The sequence below is a fragment of the Balaenoptera acutorostrata genome, chromosome 21, assembly GCF_949987535.1.
Source record: "Balaenoptera acutorostrata chromosome 21, mBalAcu1.1, whole genome shotgun sequence".
Lineage (NCBI taxonomy): Eukaryota > Metazoa > Chordata > Mammalia > Artiodactyla > Balaenopteridae > Balaenoptera > Balaenoptera acutorostrata.
Genome location: NC_080084.1, coordinates 18,171,513 through 18,191,024, shown reverse-complemented (window position 1 = coordinate 18,191,024; position 19,512 = coordinate 18,171,513). Strand labels below are relative to the sequence as shown.

The window sequence follows — 19,512 nt, the reverse complement described above, 5'->3', positions numbered from 1 at the left end:
TTTATGTTATACTGTAGTCTATTAAGTGTGCAATAGCATTATGTCTAAAAAACAATATACATACCTTAATTTTTTTAAATGCTGTTGGAAAAGTGGCCCCAATAATAGACTTGATCAACACAGCGTTGCCACAAACCTTCCATTTTGTAAAAACTGCAGTATCTACAAAGTAAAGTAAAATGCGGTCTGCCTGTCGTGTTTCCTGTTTGAGGTTAGACATAGGAGTGGCTAAAATCTGCTTGTATTAACCAGTATCTGCCATGTTTTTATTTTCATTGGTCTTTGATAAGGCAACTTGATGTTTCATTCAATTCTAGATCTTCTTTTTTCTCTGTCAGGATGCACTGAAATATGAGTGAACAGTTTCTTTAGAATCTCTCACTATTCTCTTTATTTCTAACTTAAGGTTTTTGTAACACTACAATTTGCACAGTATTTTATCTCTCCTGTGCTATAACACTGTAGAACTTAGGGAAAGAGCCAAAGATTGGGGAGGGGTTGTTTAGTAGAATAAGCTTTGCTAACATATGTAAAAGAAAGACTTGATGAGCCTGTCAGTCTTTAATGGTGAAGATAGGGAGGTAGGTGTTATTTTAGGTTTGTGACCAGGTATTTTTGCCTTGAAAAATAAGTTTAAAAGGAAGCGGATTATATAATCCTAAACCATGTACTTCACTTAATGAAAAAAATGAGGCTCAGAAAAATAAGGCCCTTAAAGTTGGTTTAAGATGGTTTCCTTTCTTGAAATTAATTTTCTTAATCTACCCAATTATCATCTTTAAAGGACTTAGTATTTAAAGAGCTATTTCAAATCATTTCTCTTAGTAATGCATGGTTTGAAATGCATAAATATTTGATGCAGAATACTAGAAGTGTGTGTGTGTGTGTGTGTGTGTGTGTGTAAATGGAAGTTTTTTTTGCCCCACCCCAGATTGAAATGAAGTAGAAAGATGTGATGATGCAGTATCCATTTCCTTAATAGTTTATTTTCATTTCAGTTTGACTATTTTGTGCTGGATAGTAAGTGCCAATTTTTGATTCATTGGGAGATGTTTTCTGTTCCTGGAAATAACTAGATCAACTCAAGTCTGGAGTGCCTGAAGGCTCCTGGTCATGCCTGGGCTTAAATGAATACAGAGTTGTTTGCCTTTGCAAGGGAAGGGCATATATTTTTTGATATGAGCTACTTGCTTTTTCCCGGTTTGTGTGTTAAAAACTGTGTTTTGCAAACACTTGACCTAAATGATCCCCAAAGGGGATTTCAATTCATTTAACTCTGCATTGCTAGAGTGTGGCCTCCTGTGCAGAATCTCAGGTGTAGGTTTGCCTTGTGTGTCCCAAGGTTTCCGTTTTTCGAAGCAGAGCCATTTATTAAGTTGTCATCACATCATTGGGGGAAATAGGTCCTTTTTTCCCCCTTTATGTTATTTCTAGGAATGTTCTTCACTAGAAAGCAACATATCTGCCTCCAAATCTCAAGCAGGAGGGGGGAAAAAAACTTAAGAAGAGAACTCCCTCAAAACTCCCAGTTCTTACTTGTACTGGAAAACAGTCTAGTGATTTAAAAGTGAGGGTGATCTTTGTAGGCAAGACTGCAGTGTGCAGGAAGTTCTCTAACCGGGAATGAGGCCTGGGTGGCTCTGGACCTTAAGCAAATTACCTAAACTTTGGACCAGCTTCCTCATTTGTAAAGAGAAAACATGAAAAGTTCCAAGATGCTTTCCACCCCCCAATTCACTGGTTAGGTAGATGCCAGGATGGTGCTATTAACTGAAACACAAATGTACAGGATCAATAAACAAAGTACAACTCAAAGTTTTCTATGGGTTGAAGTGTTTTCTTCCTATAAAGACTAATTTTAGTTTGAGGGTTGTAGATATACATATGCAAAAACACCTAGGGTTTTGAGTTCTCTGTAATATGAACATCGGCTTCGTAGGACAAATAAAGAAATTGATCTATTAAGAAGCAAATTAGATACTTCAGCAATAAACCAGTAAATTTACAAAATTGGAGAACTCAAAGTAGTTACTATTGATCTAATTTAAGGAAGAAGGATGTCTCCATGTAATTGATGATAAATCTGGAAAATTAACAGAAATGGAACCTAGTCTAAAGGTTGTCTTAGAGAGCAAGGGAAATGGGCATAAAGGAATTCCTAGAGTCAGAAACTCAGGGGATTTACAAAGCCTATAGCAATCCCACATTTTACAGATGAGGAAACCGGTCCAGAGAGATTATTTTCTTAAGGCTGCTTAACTAAGCAATGGATTCTTTCCTGGACCTATTTTCCTGAGCTGTTACAGGTCATACTTTGCCCCCTTTCTGTGATGGATTATTAGAAGGAACTTGGGAAACTCAGATGCAAAACTCTTACATCTGAGGAAATAGTGTTGGTTGCTCATTGGGGAACCAGGCTAAGGAGATGCTTATATCTGCTCTGTGGCATAACCCGCCTTCCACTGCATGCCTCCCCTTCCTTTGTTCTCTGTTGCAGTAAATTGAGACTACGTACCATTCCTCCACACACACCTGTGCTTTGCCAGCTCTCCGCTTAGCTTATTCTCTTTTATTCCAAATCCCCTCTCCCGCAATCCAATCTTATATAAAAGATCATAACGCCTCCTTAAATAAAGGCTGAGCATTAAAATGAGTGCCCAAGCAGCCCCCTCCCTCTCTCCCCCTCCCACCTCTGAATTCATACGTGTCTTTCCTTTGTCACATCACAATCTCCTCTGTACTATACAGAAATGTTTTAGTTTACTATTTTCTTTTTTTTCTCCTCTCCTTTCTTCCTTCCCTCCCTCCCTCCCTCCCTCCCTTCCTTCCTTCCTTCCTTCCTTGCTTCCTTTCTCTTTAAGAAAAAGCTGTGTGAGAATAGTGTATTTCAAATGGGTTGCTTTGGGAGGTAACAAATAGTATTTTTTAAAATAGAGTGGAAAAATGTAAGACTGCATTACTTATTGTAAGTGTTATTTGGGGAAACTTGTTTCAGTTTTATATATGCTTATATACACACATGTGTTTGTGTACATGAATGGGTGCATATGTACACATATGCATATATGTGTGTGCCAGGTTACAATGTAAAACGTGTTTCTTATGGTGGATCCTGGTCTGAAAAATTAAGACCACTTCACTAGAAGAAAATCACATTGCAGTTTATTTATTTAAGTATGTAATACTTATTTGTCGAGTAACTACTATGTGCGCTACACTGTTGGCAGTGCTTGGGGTATATCAAAGAGTAAAACAGGCAAAGAAACTGGCCTCTTGCGAGTTTGCAGAGGGGTGAGACAAAATAAACGCAATAAATGTTTTGGAAGAAGAAAAAATAAAGCAGGAAAGGGGGCATGGGGTGTGTGAGATCAGTAAGGCTGGATCAGTTAGCCCGAGGTAGATGGGGTGACAGAAGGGGTAGAGGAAGGAGCTGGGACTTAAATACAGGGATCTCAGAAGAGCCCTTAGGAAACCAGTTCATTCCTAAGTAGAGGATCATCTGACATCATGCCCTCAACTGTGAATTACCTTTCCCTTTGGCTTCCAGCTTCGGGGCAGGAACCTGTGCCTTTGATTGTCCCTGAGCACAGCTGGCAGCACAGACAGTGGATGTTCAATAAATAAATATCGAGTTAAGGGGGGAAATGAAGGGTGATTGGCTTCACGTAAATGTGTGGCTGTACTAGAATATATCTAAAGGTGGATTGGGGTCAGCTCCTGTGAGGCCAAATGGCCTAGAAACTGAATTAGTATTGACCAGTCTTCCAAAAGCTTCCTAACTGGTTTCTTTCAGAATAGGCACAGCAAATGTTTAGAATTTTTTTAGGCTTCTGAGGGTAGGAATGTTGCTAGTGGCTAGTCATAATCTTTGCTGTGATTAGATAACAGAAGAGTTTAATAAATATTAATATATACGTTGTGCTATCTGACTTAGCCCAACCAGGAATTCACTTTACATAGGTAACTCCCGATAACCACTCTTTGACAGTGTATGTGTTGAACATTTATTTTTATTAATTGCAAAGAGACAGGGGTTTAAGTTGTAGTTTTTTCAGTCTGTCTTTGAAGAAAGGGAAATTTTAATGGATTCTTTTCCTTCAAACAAATGTATGTGTGCTTCCAATGTGGAAAAAGTAGTCTTTCAGGATATACAAATGAATTAAGAAGCTTCTGGTATTTGCACCTCACCGTACCGAGGAAGGTGGGGGAGAGGGGTTGATGGGGTGCAGAGGGGGAATTGGTTTGCGGCAGGAGAGAGAAGAGATGAAGAACTTGAAGTGTTAAGAGAGCATATGCATCCTGCGAACCCCAAGGAATTCAGGAAGACAGGAGCAGAGCTTGCATTTGGAGACCTTCCAGGAGCGGAATGGCTGGGCAGAGGCCGAGTTAAGACGGCTGTGCGTCTGCTGAGGAGTCGGAACTGTATTGTATGTGAAAGGCAGTGGAGAGTCACGGAAGAATTCTAAGCAGAGGAGTGACATGATGAATTATGTATTTCATACAAATCAATCCAGGGCTCAGGAACCCTTTGGACTAGGATAGGTTTCTTGGGGGCAGGGAGGAGCAAGGGTTATCAGAGAGTTCAGTTGGAAGGCTGTTAGGATAATTGGGGAAGAAAGAGTCTGGGATGAAGGCATGCAAAGAAATGTTGTCTGGTTCAGTGGTTCCCAATCCTGGCTACCTTTACTTAGGAGCTTTCTTAAAAAGATGCTGTTTGGGCCCTCCCTAGACGGAGAAAATCAGAATACCTGGGAGTGGATAGTGGTGGGGGGTTTTAGAAAGCTCCCCAAGGTGATGCCTACTAAGATCCAAGGCTCAGAGCCACTGAGATCAAGTGTCTGAGACTGTGGTTTGCTTCTCTGCCCTGTGAAACCCTGCTGCCCTGGGAAGTTGGGCTGTTGGTGCCCAGCTGTATGGCAGTCCTGTAAAATTGGCCACCTTAACGGAGGCGAGAGAACTGATCATTTGAAGTAATTATTCCTTCCATTTGAAGGAATTTTTGTGACCAGGGCAGGAATCTTGGTGTAGATCAGAAAGCACTGCCTGCCTTCACACAGTTGACGTGCTTCTCCATGGCTGTAAGAACATCAACATTTCTATGGATCTTTGCCTGCAAGTCTGCTATAGTTGGGGGAATCCAAGGAATCTAGAAAATGTTTGAATTTTCTTACATTCCTCCAATTCCTTAGAATTTTATTTAAGAGGTAAAGTCCATGTAGCATTTGCCTTGAGCCCTGATTTCAGGAGCACATTGCAAAGAAGGCAGGAAGCAAGCATGAGGGTTCGCACTGTGAAGGTAGAGCAAAGGGAAGATGGAAGTAATCACATCCTGCTTCGACCCGATTACCATTGCTCAACCGGTAAGATCAGCGAGTTCAGCGGAATGATGACGGGGTTGGGGAATTTCTGTTTAACTTACTGTTGAGAGGTAAGGGGAAGATAGGGTCATCCCATCATGCCAGGAAGCATGCAAATATGGCCTAATGGTTCCCAAGCCTTACACCAAAAGTGTCCTGAACCTCATTCATCTAATAAAACTAATTATTAAAGGTGGTTCCAATAAAAATTTCCTGTTTCCTCCTTCACACATTTGTCTGTTGTTTGCTAAGAGAAAACCCAAGTCTAAAAGTGTCATTGTATTTCCACTGTATTTTCAGTTTCTGATGGCACTTCTGCCTGGTGGGGAATGTTTTTTAAAAATCGTCCTGATAGTTTTTCGTTCGACCACTGAAGGAAAAGTCACACCCTGAGAACTGGTTAGAAGCCTCCAAAAACAGGCATGGGGAGTTAAAGTGACAGCAGTAATGCAACGTTTACCTGGTTTTGTTTAATTTTTTTTTTAAATTTTATTTATTTTATTTTTGGCTGCGTTGTGTTTTCGTTGCTGCATGCGGGCTTTTCTCTGGATGCGGCGAGCAGGGGCTACTCTTCATTGTGGTGGCTTCTCTTGTTGCAGAGCACGGGCTCTAGCCGCGCGGGCTTCAGTAGTTGTGGCACACAGGCTCAGTAGTTGTGGCTCACGGGCTCTAGAGCGCAGGCTCAGTAGCTGTGGCTCACGGGCCTAGTTGCTCCGCGGCATGTGGGATCTTCCCAGACCAGGGCTAGAACCAGTGTCTCCTGCATTGGCGGGCAGATTCTTAACCACTGCACCACCAGGGAAGCCCTGTTTAATATTTTAAATGTTGTTCACTGTTACGTATTTTTTCAGGAAATTCCGGTGTTGCTCATTTCTGCACGTCTTAGCTCTCTTGTTCACTAGGGCATTTGATTGGAAAGGAAGCTTGTTTTCGAGGAGAGCTGGTTGTTTCTCCACTTGTTTCTTCATCTGCGTATCTTGGGGATGATATTCCCAACCCATGTGGGATGATATTCACAACCCATGTGTTAGGATCAGTATGAGGAGTCAAGGAATTCATATGCCTTAAGTACTTAAACTGGGCCTTGTGCACAGTCAGTGCTCAGGAAAAGTTAGCCATTGACAGAATTGTCAGGAGGCATCTGGGAAGACTTCCTAGAGGAGGTGGCGCTTGGGCTAGGCCTTGAAGGATAATGAGGGGATAGGAGAGAATTTCCAGCCAGGGATGTGTGGGGAGATGAGGAAGGACCAAGTTTACTTTGGCTGGGGTATGGAGGGAGTACAGGGAGCTGAACGATTCGTTTGGATGCCACATGGAGAACCTTGAAAACCTAGGGAGATGTTTAGACTTGATTTTCTAAGCAGTGGAGCTCCAGGGAAGTTTTTGCAGGAGAGACGAGATCAAAACTGTAATGCAGGAAGTTTGATGAGGCAGGGTTGGTGGCTGGAGTCTCAAGAGAGGAGAGAATTGGAAACTTGGAGTTTCAGTTAGGATAAGAGTCAAAGTTGTGGCCTGGATCCAGGGAACTAGAAGGGGTAAATCCCTACCTGACCTGAATGTAGACATAGGTTCATTTCATGTTAAATAAAATGGAAATACTGATTTTTTAAAAATCAGTACTTAGATCGTTATCATTTTCACTTGGTAACTGGAAAGGGGTGGGAGTGAAGTCAGTAACTGTCTCATTTATTAAAAAATCAGTGACAGCTTTTTACAATTTTTACAATTTTCTAATTCTGATTTCTATAGAAACAGTGGGTTTAAGTTCTCATTTATTATTATGCAGCCTAAGTTTTCATGAATGGACTTTGTTAAATGTAAACTAGATACAGGCTTGTCTGTTTCCCATGGTTTCATATCTAAAAGAAAGACTTTCTCATCTATTTTAGGGAAAGGAAAAGGCAGGTAAAATTACTAATCTCTGTAGTTCTTGGAAGTGCTGCTTTTTAGCCATTGTAGACCTTTCATTAAATTATCTGCTGAAGAAGCAAACCTTGGCCTGTTCACATCATTTCTTTCTAACCAAGTGGCCCTAAGAAGAGTGGCTGTGTGAACACAGCTTTTTAGATCGATTTTGGTCATTTGGGGGCATTTCTTTTTGTAGTGGTGGAAAATGAATAAGGATGACAACACAGCAGTAGGCATTTATGTGTTCCTGAAGTCACGTGGGGCCTTAAGTGAGTAATATATGTGAAAACACTTTGTGATTTGTAAAGTATTATATAAATTTAAAGGTTTTTTAGAAAAATAATACCTTATATCTTTCGTGCCTCTTGGCATGAAGCCATTTTAATAAGAAATCAGGAACATTCTCTAAATAGGTGGTGATACTGGCTGGAGAATTGTGTCCAGTTAAGGCATGTGTGTGTGTGTGTGTGTGTGTGTGTGTGTGTGCGCGCGTGCGCACGCGCACATGCGCATGTGCACTGATCTGTTGTCATATCTGAATATAGGCCAGAAAGTGTGGACATTGAGAATTTCTGACTACTCACCACTTATTAAGTAAAATATTTAGAAAGCGAATACATTTACTTTTTAGCAATCTATTGTTCGATGTCTAACAATGTGTTGAATGGAAATAACCTCCAGATAGTCAGAAGAAGTGACATATTTAAAATATTTTTAAAAAACAAACCACTTAGCTTTTTTTCTTTCCATATCTATCTTTGAGCGAGGGCCATGGCGATAGAGAAAAAAGTAGTTTCCACATCCTTTAAAATAAAATGTTGAGCTTTTATACATTTTTCCAGCAATATAGTTCTCTGGAAAATGTTTATTTTATGATTTTATTTAAAGCTTCATTAATTCCTTTCTGAAACAAGGTATGGTTATGAATACATGAAAAAATGTTAGCACAGGTAATTCACATTGGACAATTCTATGATTTAGTACAAACATTGAGATTCTTACACATTCATGTCACTCTATCCTTCTTCCCTGAATTCAGTCCTGAATCTTGTGTTTTATGATGCTACTTTCATCGCCACACTGAAAAGATTCATGAAAGTAATAAACCTTGTCATGTCATTTATTGCTTCTCTGCTGCCATAATTGTTTTTGTTTGGGTATTAACTAACTCATCAGAAGATAGCAGCAGACTTTTATCTTTGGCACGTTCGTTCAATAAGGACATTCCTACTTGCTTTAATGAATTTGAGTGTTCTTAATTCTCTTTTCTTTAAAGACTCAAGGAACTCATAAAATAATAGTTTAAAAAATGCTCTGAAACTATAAAGTTACTAGACAAAAGTGATATATAAGTTACTAGACAAAAGTGATATATATATAATTCTCTATGATGGACTGTCCACCTCCTATCTGGCTCAGAGAAGAGATGCATAATGAAGATTTGAATCTGGAATAAATTAAGCAATGTTGAGACATTTATAAATGAGTGACTAGCCTTACATACCTTAAGTACTCTAATGGTCTGAGGAAGGTGGGAAGAGGGTTGAAAGAATATTCTTTGTGCAAACTGAGAAACTAATGACTGTGCAGACCTCCTCTGTGAGTCAGTTTTAACTGGATTGTAAATAAGTGCTTGAGTGAATTTGAACGCCGGTGTCAGTTGCTCTTGGCCTTTCTGTTTATCAATACTATCTACAAGATGTTAACCACGGGGAAGTAGAAGCTTTATTAGGCATCTCAGCCTGCCAAGATTGTGGGGTTTATTGACTTAATGCCCTCCAGGGCCCCTGACCGCCCAGGCCTCTCTCACTGCCTGATGCACCCAAAGGCACACCTTCACAGCCCCTGGGCAGTTACACGCATCCCATTGGGTGGCAGAAGCTCAGTTCCTTTGGTCAAGTTAGTGCTCTTCCAGGGTGTCAGATGTACTTGGTGGCCTTTTATTGACGTGAAAAGTAAAGCAAGTTAGGCCATCTAGGCCTAAAATTAATTATTTAATCCTTCTTCAACTTTCTCATTAAGCCCTATTTTCTTAATCATTTGTAACCAGAACACAGAAGCAGCACAGAGTAACTTACTGCTGGGACTCCAATTTTTTTTTTTTTTTTTAAAGAAATTCACGTTCTTTTATTTATTTATTTATGACTGTGTTGAGTCTTCGTTTCTGTGCGAGGGCTTTCTCTAGTTGCGGCAAGTGGGGACCACTCTTCATCGCGGTGCGCGGGCCTCTCACCATCGCGGCCTCTCTTGTTGCGGAGCACAGGCTCCAGACGCGCAGGCTCAGTAATTGTGGCTCACGGGCCCAGTTGCTCCGTGGCATGTGGGATCTTCCCAGACCAGGGCTCGAACCCGTGTCCCCTGCATTAGCAGGCAGATTCTCAACCACTGCGCCACCAGGGAAGCCCTGGGACTCCATTTTTGTTTTTTGTTTTTTAAAGGAAAGATGGATAATTACATGTATTTTTTTTTAAGTCTGAAAAGATGCACAAAAATCTAAACCATTGGAATAAGTGGATTTTCTTTTTCACTTTTTGCTTATCCCTTTTCAACAGATGTCATCTTTTGCTTATATAACAAAACCAGGGTTTATTAAGGAAGAAGAAGTACGCTGAGTTACACATGACTAACATGTTTGTCTGTCCTCTGTTCTATTCTAGAAATTGAAGCCAAAGAAGCTTGTGATTGGCTACGGGCGGCAGGATTCCCCCAGTACGCCCAGTTGTATGAAGGTGAGCCGGGAATGCCATTCTTTTTTAATGGGCAAAATCGTATCCTTGGTTCATGATTATAATTTTTTTATAAGCTTTGCACTTTTTTTTTTAATTTTTGGCTGCATTGGGTCTTCGTTGCTGTGCGCAGGCTTTCTCTAGTTGTGGCGAGCGGGAACTACTCTTCATTGTGGTGCACGGACTTCTTATTGCGGTTGGCTTCTCTTGTTGTGGAGCACAGGCTGTAGGCGAGTGGGCTTCAGTAGTTGCAGCATGCGGGCTCAGTAGTTGTGACACACGGGCTTAGTTGCTCCGCGGCATGTGGAATCTTCTTGGACCAGGGCTCAAACCCGTGTTCCCTGCATTGGCAGGCGGATTCTTAACCGCTCTGCCACCAGGGAAGTCCCTCATGATTATTATTGATCTATGATTTATTTTCAGACATGTTATTATTTACTTAAATATTTCATTAAGGAAACAGTGTGGCAACCACCCGAAACAGCTAGGACCTTGATAATAACACACCCACCTGTCTCCCATCCCTCTGCCACCCCCTAGCCACAGTAACCATCATCCTGAAACCTTGGTTTATCATTTCCTTGCTTTCCTTTTATATAGCTTTATTGCATTTCCCTAAAATAAATATTTTTATAAAGTTGTTTATCTTTATAAAAAGGGTATCATGCTCTATGTAATCTTGTACGATTTAATTTTTTCATTTATCATTGTTAAGGTTCTTCTGTACTGTGTGCCCTCATAGTTCATCACCTTTGGCTGCTGTGTAATACTCCATTGTGTGGATATGCCACAGTTTATCATATCCACACTCTGATTGGTGGGCATTTTGGGGTTTTTTTGTTTTGCTTTTATAAACTGTACTGTTGGGAACACTCTTGCACTCTTGCGGTACACGTGAAATAATTTATCTTGCGTGTATGCCTAAGAGTAGCATTACTGGGTGATAGAGATGTATGTTCAACTTTATAATGCAAGTTTTTCAAAAGTTCCTGTACCAATTTTCACTCCTCCCTGTAATATATAAAGATCCTGTCTATCCACATGCTCTCAACCCTTGATATTGTCAGACTTTAATTTTTGCCAATCAAATGGATATAAAATGATATCTTATGGATTTTGACTCCCATTTTCCTAATTTTTAATGATAAGGCACATTTCTTTGTGTCATCTGGCCATTTTTGTTTGCTCTTCTGTGAAATATCTGTTGCCCATTTTCCCCTGAGTTGATTGTGCTTTTTTTGATGATTTATAAGAGCTCTTTATTCTAAATACTAAGGCTTTGTTGGTCATGTGTCATAGATATCTTTCTCCACTTTGTCATTAGACTTTTCACTTTTCCATAGATTGCCATTTGATGAATGTTATTTCTCCTATGTTATTCGATTTTTTAATTAAGAAAAAATGGACCTCTTTTTTAAAATCAAGACCTAGGCTGACTTTTTACTAGTTCTTCGTTTTCTCGTTAGCGCTCTGGGCATCGCTCAGATGCTGAGGCTGGTGGTGACGAGCACGTTGAGTCTCGCTCACGCCCTGAGCCTCAGGCTGCCAGGGTGTGCAGTGTGCTCTGTGCAAGGCGAGGGGAAGAGGCTGTTTATTTAAAAGGGAGGCTGACTGTTCTCTACATGAAACCATTAAAAAAAGGCTACAGTTGTGAACTCGTGAGCTCTATTTTATGGGTGATTTTCAAGCCAAGGTTGGGTGGATAGTGAAGTGACTCCTACCTTGAGAATAAATGACTTCCAAGGCCTCTTCCAACTTGAGCATTCTTTGTTTCCTTAACTCTACCGAGATGACAGCACCTGGTGTCTCTCATTCAGCCATCCCTCCATCCATCCATTCATCCGTTCATCCCTCCATCCATCCAGCCATCCATTCAGCTAATCAACAAGCCAGTGTTAATTCTGCACCAACAGGGATGCCCACCACTGTGGTAGACGCTTCATATTTTATAGAAATAAAACAGTTCATACCTCAAAGAAATTGCCAAAAATCTCAAAAAGCAAGCGTAATATTGGTTAATTTACATTTAAAGAATACATCTTTTTTTTTTTTTATCACTTAAGAGGAAGGAGATGCTGGGAGACATTTAGCCATGATGTGACAAAACTGCTGAAAGATCCAGGTTAAATGATGTCACTTCAGTCTTTTCACCAGGGATGTTCAACTCTTCTCACAATAAATAGTGATTTTAAAACGTGTCTTTTGCTCTTCCGTCCTTCTAGCATGATGACAAGCAGCTGCTTCCTGTAGCAATGGCAGTGGGCTCTCAACTGGAGCTGGTGGTCACCAGCATCCTTCGGTAACACATGAGCAAAATGCCATGAACCCGTACTAAGAACGGATACAGGTTTTCAGCTTGGAAATGCTAGCATGGTCGGCAGGGATATAGAGGGGGTGGGGGTGCTCCCCGGAAGCAAACTGGGGCGAGACCACAGAGGTCGTTTTACTTCCCTGGCTCACTCGGCTAGTTTAGTTCCTTACCTCGTTTATAGTGCCTGCCCTTCCTCATTGTAGCCCAGACTGAACGTATGATATTTCTCCATGAAGATGGGTTTAAAATTATTTTATAGTTAGACTATGTAGAATATCTTACTCTTCCTCCATTTCAGAGAATATCTCCAATTCTTTTTCTTTTTTTTTAAGGTGTTTGGTTAACCTGCATGTTTATTATGGTGGAGTTGCTTATCCTGCCTTTGGGAGAATTTTTGACCTGTTGCCGTTTGCAGCATCCCTGTCTCTCAGTAGAGCTTTGGTGGCGGTGGGGTGTGGATCAGCATTCTATTGGATTTTCAGTTCACAGCTCTACTGGAGATAAGGAAAGATAATTGCATTTGCAGTGGTAGTAACATGCTGTCCTTTTGTTCTCGTGTTTTGAAATTAAATTTCCTTCAATTATGTCAAGTTTTGGTGTTGATTTGCTGCCAAGAAGCCCTTTCTTGTGATGTGTATGTTTGCTAAGATCCAGTTCCGGTCTCTGTCTTACGTCTTTCCAAATCCTAAAATGCAGACTGTATTTTCACAAGTTACATTTTGGGGTCCCTTGACATTTATAAGTCCTTTGAAACATAAACCTACTTTTGAAGTTATACTGTACATTGTTCTGAGCATTTATAATTTCTCCCCTTCATCCTACCCCTATGTGCAGTGTGGGTACACACACACCACATGCCATCCCACTCATTCCTTGATTCCTGTTTACCTTTATTTCGGTCCTTGACAATATAAACATCCTGCCCTTAAACCCAAGCTGAAAGATTAAATCCTAACCTGAAGAACTCTGAGAAATACTGAAAAAAAAAAAAAAATGTAATTATTTCACTCATCTCTTGAATTTAGTCCCTACCTATCCTAGAATTTTTTTTTTTTTTAAACAGAATTTTAAAGTTAATTTGGATCAGGAAAGTAAAATACAGTTCTGGGTACACTGAGTTAGGAATTGCTAAAATAACAGAGTTGCTTTCTCAGATGCACGTAACAGGCATGTGAACTTTATGATTTACATTTATTAAGTATTAAAAATATATTTTTTAATATCAGCTCTGTCCTTTAATAATTAGAGTGCAGGTTATCTGTTCAAAGTGAAATACAATTGCCAGCACCTTCAAACAGCTTTATAGTCTGGCTTGCTTCTATTTACTAATAGTTTACATTCACTTTAAGTCTTCTCTTTTATTGCCACTATAGTGGTGCCACTAATCATTTGCCTAAGAGACTTGTTCTATAAGGTAATGAAGAGATAAATCCTGTGATACTGAATTTTACGAATTTCTTCATAAATCTTTAGGCTCTAGCTACTTCATTGGTCTGCCTGTCTTACCATTCAGAGAACAGGATCACTAATCTAATGCTAGCCTTCAGAAAAAAGAATAGACCACAACACTCATTATGTTAGTTTTCAACATTATTTTAAAAAAAAAAAAAGGTACTCATAAGTGTAGTCTCTGGAAAATAGATGACCAAGAATAAGGAGCTCCATACCATCCTGTAAAACCAATGATCCTACGTTAGAAAACATAAAAACATAAGGGACAGTCATGTGCTCCCTAGTCAACCCCAGAACTAGAACATTGTTAGTTACTTGCATCTCCAAAACTACCAATAGCCATGTCTGTTTCAGTATGCAGCATTAGCCATTTGGGGGCCCAAAGCGATTTTTTGGTTCTGTTAATCCTGGTGTCCTGCAGTGCTCTTATTTTGCCTATTCCTGACCCACAGAGTTGCATAGAAGGACTCTTCCTCATGATATTTTATAAGCATTTTACTAGGAAGGCCCATTATTTACCCTAAGTGCTTGGAACACCAAAGAGGGATAACTTGCTTTTATCTAGTGGCAATTCCAGAGCTGTTGCAAATTTCCACAGAGGTGCTGCTGGTCTTCTTCCTCCCTACTCTTTCTGGAGTGTATTTATCAACAAGGGACAGAAAAGGGAATTCTTCCATTGATTTGACTTTTCCCCCCTTTTTGCTTTTCGATTTTAATATAACTTACGTGTTCTTAGAGTAGTGAACTCTTCCAAGGATGAAAGGATTTGGGATTCCATTGTTCTACAGCTGCTTTAGAGCTGGCCTTTTGTTTTAGTGGGAGTTATATAAACTCCTGAAAAGCCATATGGAAGTGCTAGTATTTGTTTAAAAATAGCACATCCTTAATTCTCGTTAGCTTTTGATGTCATGCAAATGGTTGGATTCCATTGACAACCACCATAGTTCTCTAGATCTTTCCTTGGCCCGGTTTTCTGTGACCTCTTCCCTGATCAAATGTGAGCAAAGACACACATGGGAGGGAAAAAACAGCCACATTACCGTGAACATCCTTCTGGTATTCATTCTGGTTTAAATTATAATTTACATAGCAGAGGTCTGTTGCCTGCTGATGTGTTTAAAGGTGGAACAGTGTTTTGAACCACTTATCTTTGACAACAGATAATTTGAGTCTGCAGACCACTTTATTCCAAGCTCCTTTAGGACACTGATGAAATTGTCTTAAGCTGCTTTACATACCCACAGCACTTGATAGGGAGTGAAGTGTCCTGCAAACAGTAAGTATTCAATAAATTACCTTGTTTTTTTTCCCTCTGCTAAACTGGGTTAGACTGGCAAGAGCTTAGGTGCTCAATAAACGTATTTGTTTTTATTTTCCTTATAGATCTCCTGTTCCCCATTGATATTTCCTTGGTCAAGAGAGAGCATGATTTTTTGGACAGAGATGCTATTGAGGCTTTATGCAGGTAAAAGGAAATGTTTTGAGTGTTTTCTTTCTCTTTTCTTCTTTTTAAAGAACATAGTACTTATCACTGATGAGATTGCTTTTGTTCTAAATATGTCAGGGTTTTGATCCGTAAATGGATATAGTGATTTACTTCATTATAAATCATAGGCCTTTTGATTAGAATAAGTAACTTCCTGTCATTTAGTACTGCCATTCAAATAGCACTGTCCTGGGATGTGCTCATATGACTGCTGGAGCAGATAATGTCCAGGCAGTTTGGAAACTTGGAATAGGGGGGTTAAGGCAGTGCAGTTGACTGTGCAGTCCCAGCCAGGTACCCTCGCTGAGTCAGAGCCGCTGTTGTATTGAATGGAAATGACGCTCAGAGGGACAGATGGAAGTAGGGGCTGTGGCAGACTAGAGGCAGGAGGGCCGTTGCTTGAATTCCAGGAAAGCATTTCCTCAACTCTTCAGCTTCCCCAGGCACACCGTCCTAACAATAGGGTTAACTAAGGCTGTAAAGTAACTCAGCACAGCCTTTAACATAAAGTAGACAGGCAGCAAAGGAGCATTGATGGGAAACGTGAACAAAACTGTCAGAAACCCATGTTCGTGGTGCTGGTGGATCTTCAGGCTGAGGAGCAGCTTGCAGGGTTTAACGAAATGGAAGTAATAAAACACGCAGCAGAAAATGACGGGACACTGATACTCCTCTCTGACTCTTCATGACATATTATTCATTTTAAGTTAATCACCCTTTGAATTTTTCTCAGAACCTATAAGCCATCAAAGCTGAACTCTGGAGAAAAAAAATTAAACACGGACAAAATTCACTTGTCGATTTGATCGTAAAATTAAAACAATTTTCTTTTAATTTCAATATTAATTTTAACTTGGAAAAACATCATTAAGGTTGAATGGCACCCAGGATTTATTTCCCCTTTATAGGCAAAGAAAGCAGTTGTAGCTTTGTGAAAGTACTATTTTTGCCTCTCTTATGTAATACAGTGTTTTTTGAAGCACTTAAGTTAAGCAGGGGTTTTAGGGGAAGATAGGTAGGATGTTTAGAATGGAGTAATAGACTAGTTCTCCTGGCTTAAGAAAGAAAAAAATGCCACATTAACCACAGAAATACTGTCACTTTTCAAATCCAATGGAATGATTGCTTAGAAATGTCCAGGGTATGTACACTTTTTCTGGAAGAAACTTAATTCCAACTCCCCACCCCGTTCCCTAGAGTGTAATATCATAGCTATGTCATCTGGAATGAAACAATTTCACCAACACAGTTTAGGAGGGAAAGAGTCTGCATCTGGAATATAAACTACTCCAGACATTTTTGAAATGTTTGAATGCTTAGCTGTGGAGCAGAATTAATTTCTTTTCAGTTCATCATTGGTGATAATGCATAGAGATGACATCACTCCTAAGATGTAACCTAGGAAATATTTACTAGGTTACTGCATCAGATCATCCATTTCACACATTTCAAGCTACTTAGTGAGCGTGCCCTCTGAACAGCAGCAACAGCTTAGGAATTCCTGGGTCATAAAAATATCACTGCAGCATTGCAGCCCAAAGGATCGTGATTAGATTCTTGCATTTCTTTTTTTTTTTTTTTAAATATCAGTTTGAAACCTAGTTACCCTGTTCTGGGGATAAGGGCATCCTCCGTACTTTGTGATTTACACTGGCTACACTGGCTCTTAGCGCCATCGGAGAAGCTGCCTCCCTTTAAAAGGAATAAATCTATACTCTTAGATCTTTTGCGAAAAGAAAAGCCTGAAAACAACTAGACCTTGATCTCTTTGGATTCTGCAAGTGTATTCTGATTGGGCTTCAGTTTCTCTTATGTGTAGAATAATATCTCATAGGTTAAGTGTAAGAAGGAAATGCAGTGATGGATGTCAAGTGCTTTAAAAATTATTAGGCCTAAAACCGACACCCAGAGTTGAGTATGTGGAGAAAGGCTTGAGGTTGGGTTCAGAATTCACAGGAACAGTCATCAGCTTGTTTGTAATGGAAAACCCAAGGTCTCTGTCCACGTGTTTGCATAAATAGACTTCTCATGGCAAATGATTTTCCTTCGAGAGGGCTAAACAAATGTTCTGAAGAAAAAGGTGGGGACAGGCATCTTCCTTGAAAATGCACTACAGGTCCTGAGCTGTCAGCAGAGTAGTTGAGGATACTTGTTTAACTGATGATGTGATATTCATCTCATCTGGTAGACTGGCCTCTTCCATGTACTCTCTCAGCCCATGAAATTCAAAGGGCCAGCAAATCTTGAATCTACAGTGTTTGAAATTTTGCCTTGTCATTTGTCAAGTTTTTTTCTAGATGGACGGACTTTTTTGTAGACTTCCATCTTTTGCCTTGTTGAAATATTTTGAGCAGTTGATTTTAAATATATACGGTAATATAGTTACAAAAACGCAGCTGAAAAGTTTTACCTTAATAAAATATTATTAAATATTTAATATTTTTACTTTAAGTAAAACTTTTTTAGATTTGTTTTAAACGAAATAATTCTTACATGGTTTCTCTTTCCTGCCACCCCCTACCCCAGCACCCCCCCACACACACACGGATGAAGTACTCCCATGTACACACTAGTATATGCTCCTATGTTCTGCTTAATGATTATTATAAACATTCATGTACTTATAACTTTTGCAGATCTTAAAGCTCCTTTGGTCAAAAATCTGGTAGGAGCTGATCTCTTAAAATAGTCTACTTAGAGCAGAAAACTTGTAGCTTAATGTTTTCTTGAGAATGATAATGATACTGTCTTCAATAGTTTGTAATGACCAAAAGTTGTAAGTATGCAACTACTAGATTTTTTGAATTTAGATTGCTAACCAACATTCTTACACACACACTTGTAAGGGGTAAACGTACTTGTTTCCTTGGAGAGATTGGCTTTTGTCCCAATCTTGCTAGCTAGCTTTGCTGTATAATCCAACCCTGATGATAAGGCCCAGATTCTGAGAGTATCACATTCAGTATTAATACTGGAGGAGTAATTCACTTGTCTTGAAGCGTATACAGGTGATAATGCAAACTGTGACCTACTCGTACAATACCTTTTATTAAATGTTCTTTCTCTTTATAGCTTCTGAAAAATATCCCATCTCGCTATCTTCCTTTGGGATTACAACTGACTCCTATGAGTACAGCAAAGAATTATGCAAATAAGGTGATAATCATGTAATGACAAATAGATATCCGTAGTATCATCTCTAGTCTGCACTTTATTGTGAAACAGCCCTTGAAGTGCCTAAGCTCTGTGAGGCAGCTGGCCACATAGTAGATTTCAACTACATTACTATTTTGGTCCTATTAAAAGAAAAGCAATTGCATTAATTCCAAGAAAATATCTTTAAGGATTGGAACAATTTTTATTTGTCAGGTCTACTTGGGAAATCATTCCTTTTTCCTTTCTCACTTCTCTTCTGCTTTCCCTGTTTTCACTTGGAATACTTGAGGCCCAGATCCCTGCCTGCCATGCTTTTATCAGGGCGCTTGTGGCCCCCTGCAGCAAAGCTCTTGAACCTGTGATGGCTCACCCTGTGCTCCCTCCCCCCTCAGAGCAGAGTACAAGTTGCCCAGCAGATAAGACTGACACATTCCTGAGGAGCTGAGCCAGTGAGGGCCCTGTGGGGTGGGAAAGGCCAGGGCTTCTGGACAGACAGTGGGAGATACCAGTGTTCTGCCACTCACTGGAGGGAGCCATACTTAGGATAGAAGCTGCTCCCATGTATTATCATGATTAACATTTATTTTAGAAAGGAATGCAGAAGGTATTGTTTTTGAGGGCCAGAGCCACCATGTTTTAGTCATGTGGCCTTGGACAAGGTTGTGTCCACTCCAAGCCCCCATTTCCTCATCTATAAAATGAAGATAAATAGTAATATCTCTACCATAGGGTTGTTGTGAGGATCAAGACGAAATAACACACGTGAGGTTCCAGGCACAGTGCCTGACCTAGAACGCAGCCCCGACTCGGCAAGCCAGAACTACTACCTCGTGTCCGTAACATCTCTAAATCGGTAACATCTCACCACTTTGGAGGTTCCTAGGGGTCAAATGAATCCCACGGAGACCTCGGGGAATAACTTCTGGGCTTCAGTTTCGAAGCGCCATTAGCTTGGTGCTACGGATAGAAAAAGGTAACACTGACCTTTACAAAAATGACCTCCTTCGGCCTTTCCGTTTGACTCAAATCTGGAGCTTGTGAAGCAAGTCCCTCCCCCACCCCTACAGGCATCCACGCCTAGTAAACTGGGTTATAAACACCCCTCAACCATTACAG

At 40.1% G+C, this 19,512-nt stretch overlaps 1 protein-coding gene across 7 annotated transcripts in view; it reads left to right on the top strand.

Annotated features, from left to right (window-relative positions):
* The window catches only part of DLC1 (DLC1 Rho GTPase activating protein), a 409,459-nt gene that overhangs the window by 370,872 nt on the left and 19,075 nt on the right, over positions 1 to 19,512 (top strand). For 3 of the 7 annotated variants that reach the window (XM_057537468.1, XM_057537469.1, XM_057537470.1), the window contains 2 exons: positions 9,923 to 9,994; positions 15,138 to 15,219. In XM_057537468.1, coding sequence (XP_057393451.1) covers positions 9,923 to 9,994; positions 15,138 to 15,219 — 154 coding nt within the window. Of the gene's footprint in view, positions 1 to 9,922; positions 10,034 to 14,914; positions 15,094 to 15,137; positions 15,220 to 18,326; positions 18,397 to 19,125; positions 19,370 to 19,512 lie in introns of those variants that run through there. The other 4 variants (XM_057537473.1, XM_057537474.1, XM_057537471.1 and 1 more) reach the window with 4 other exon arrangements.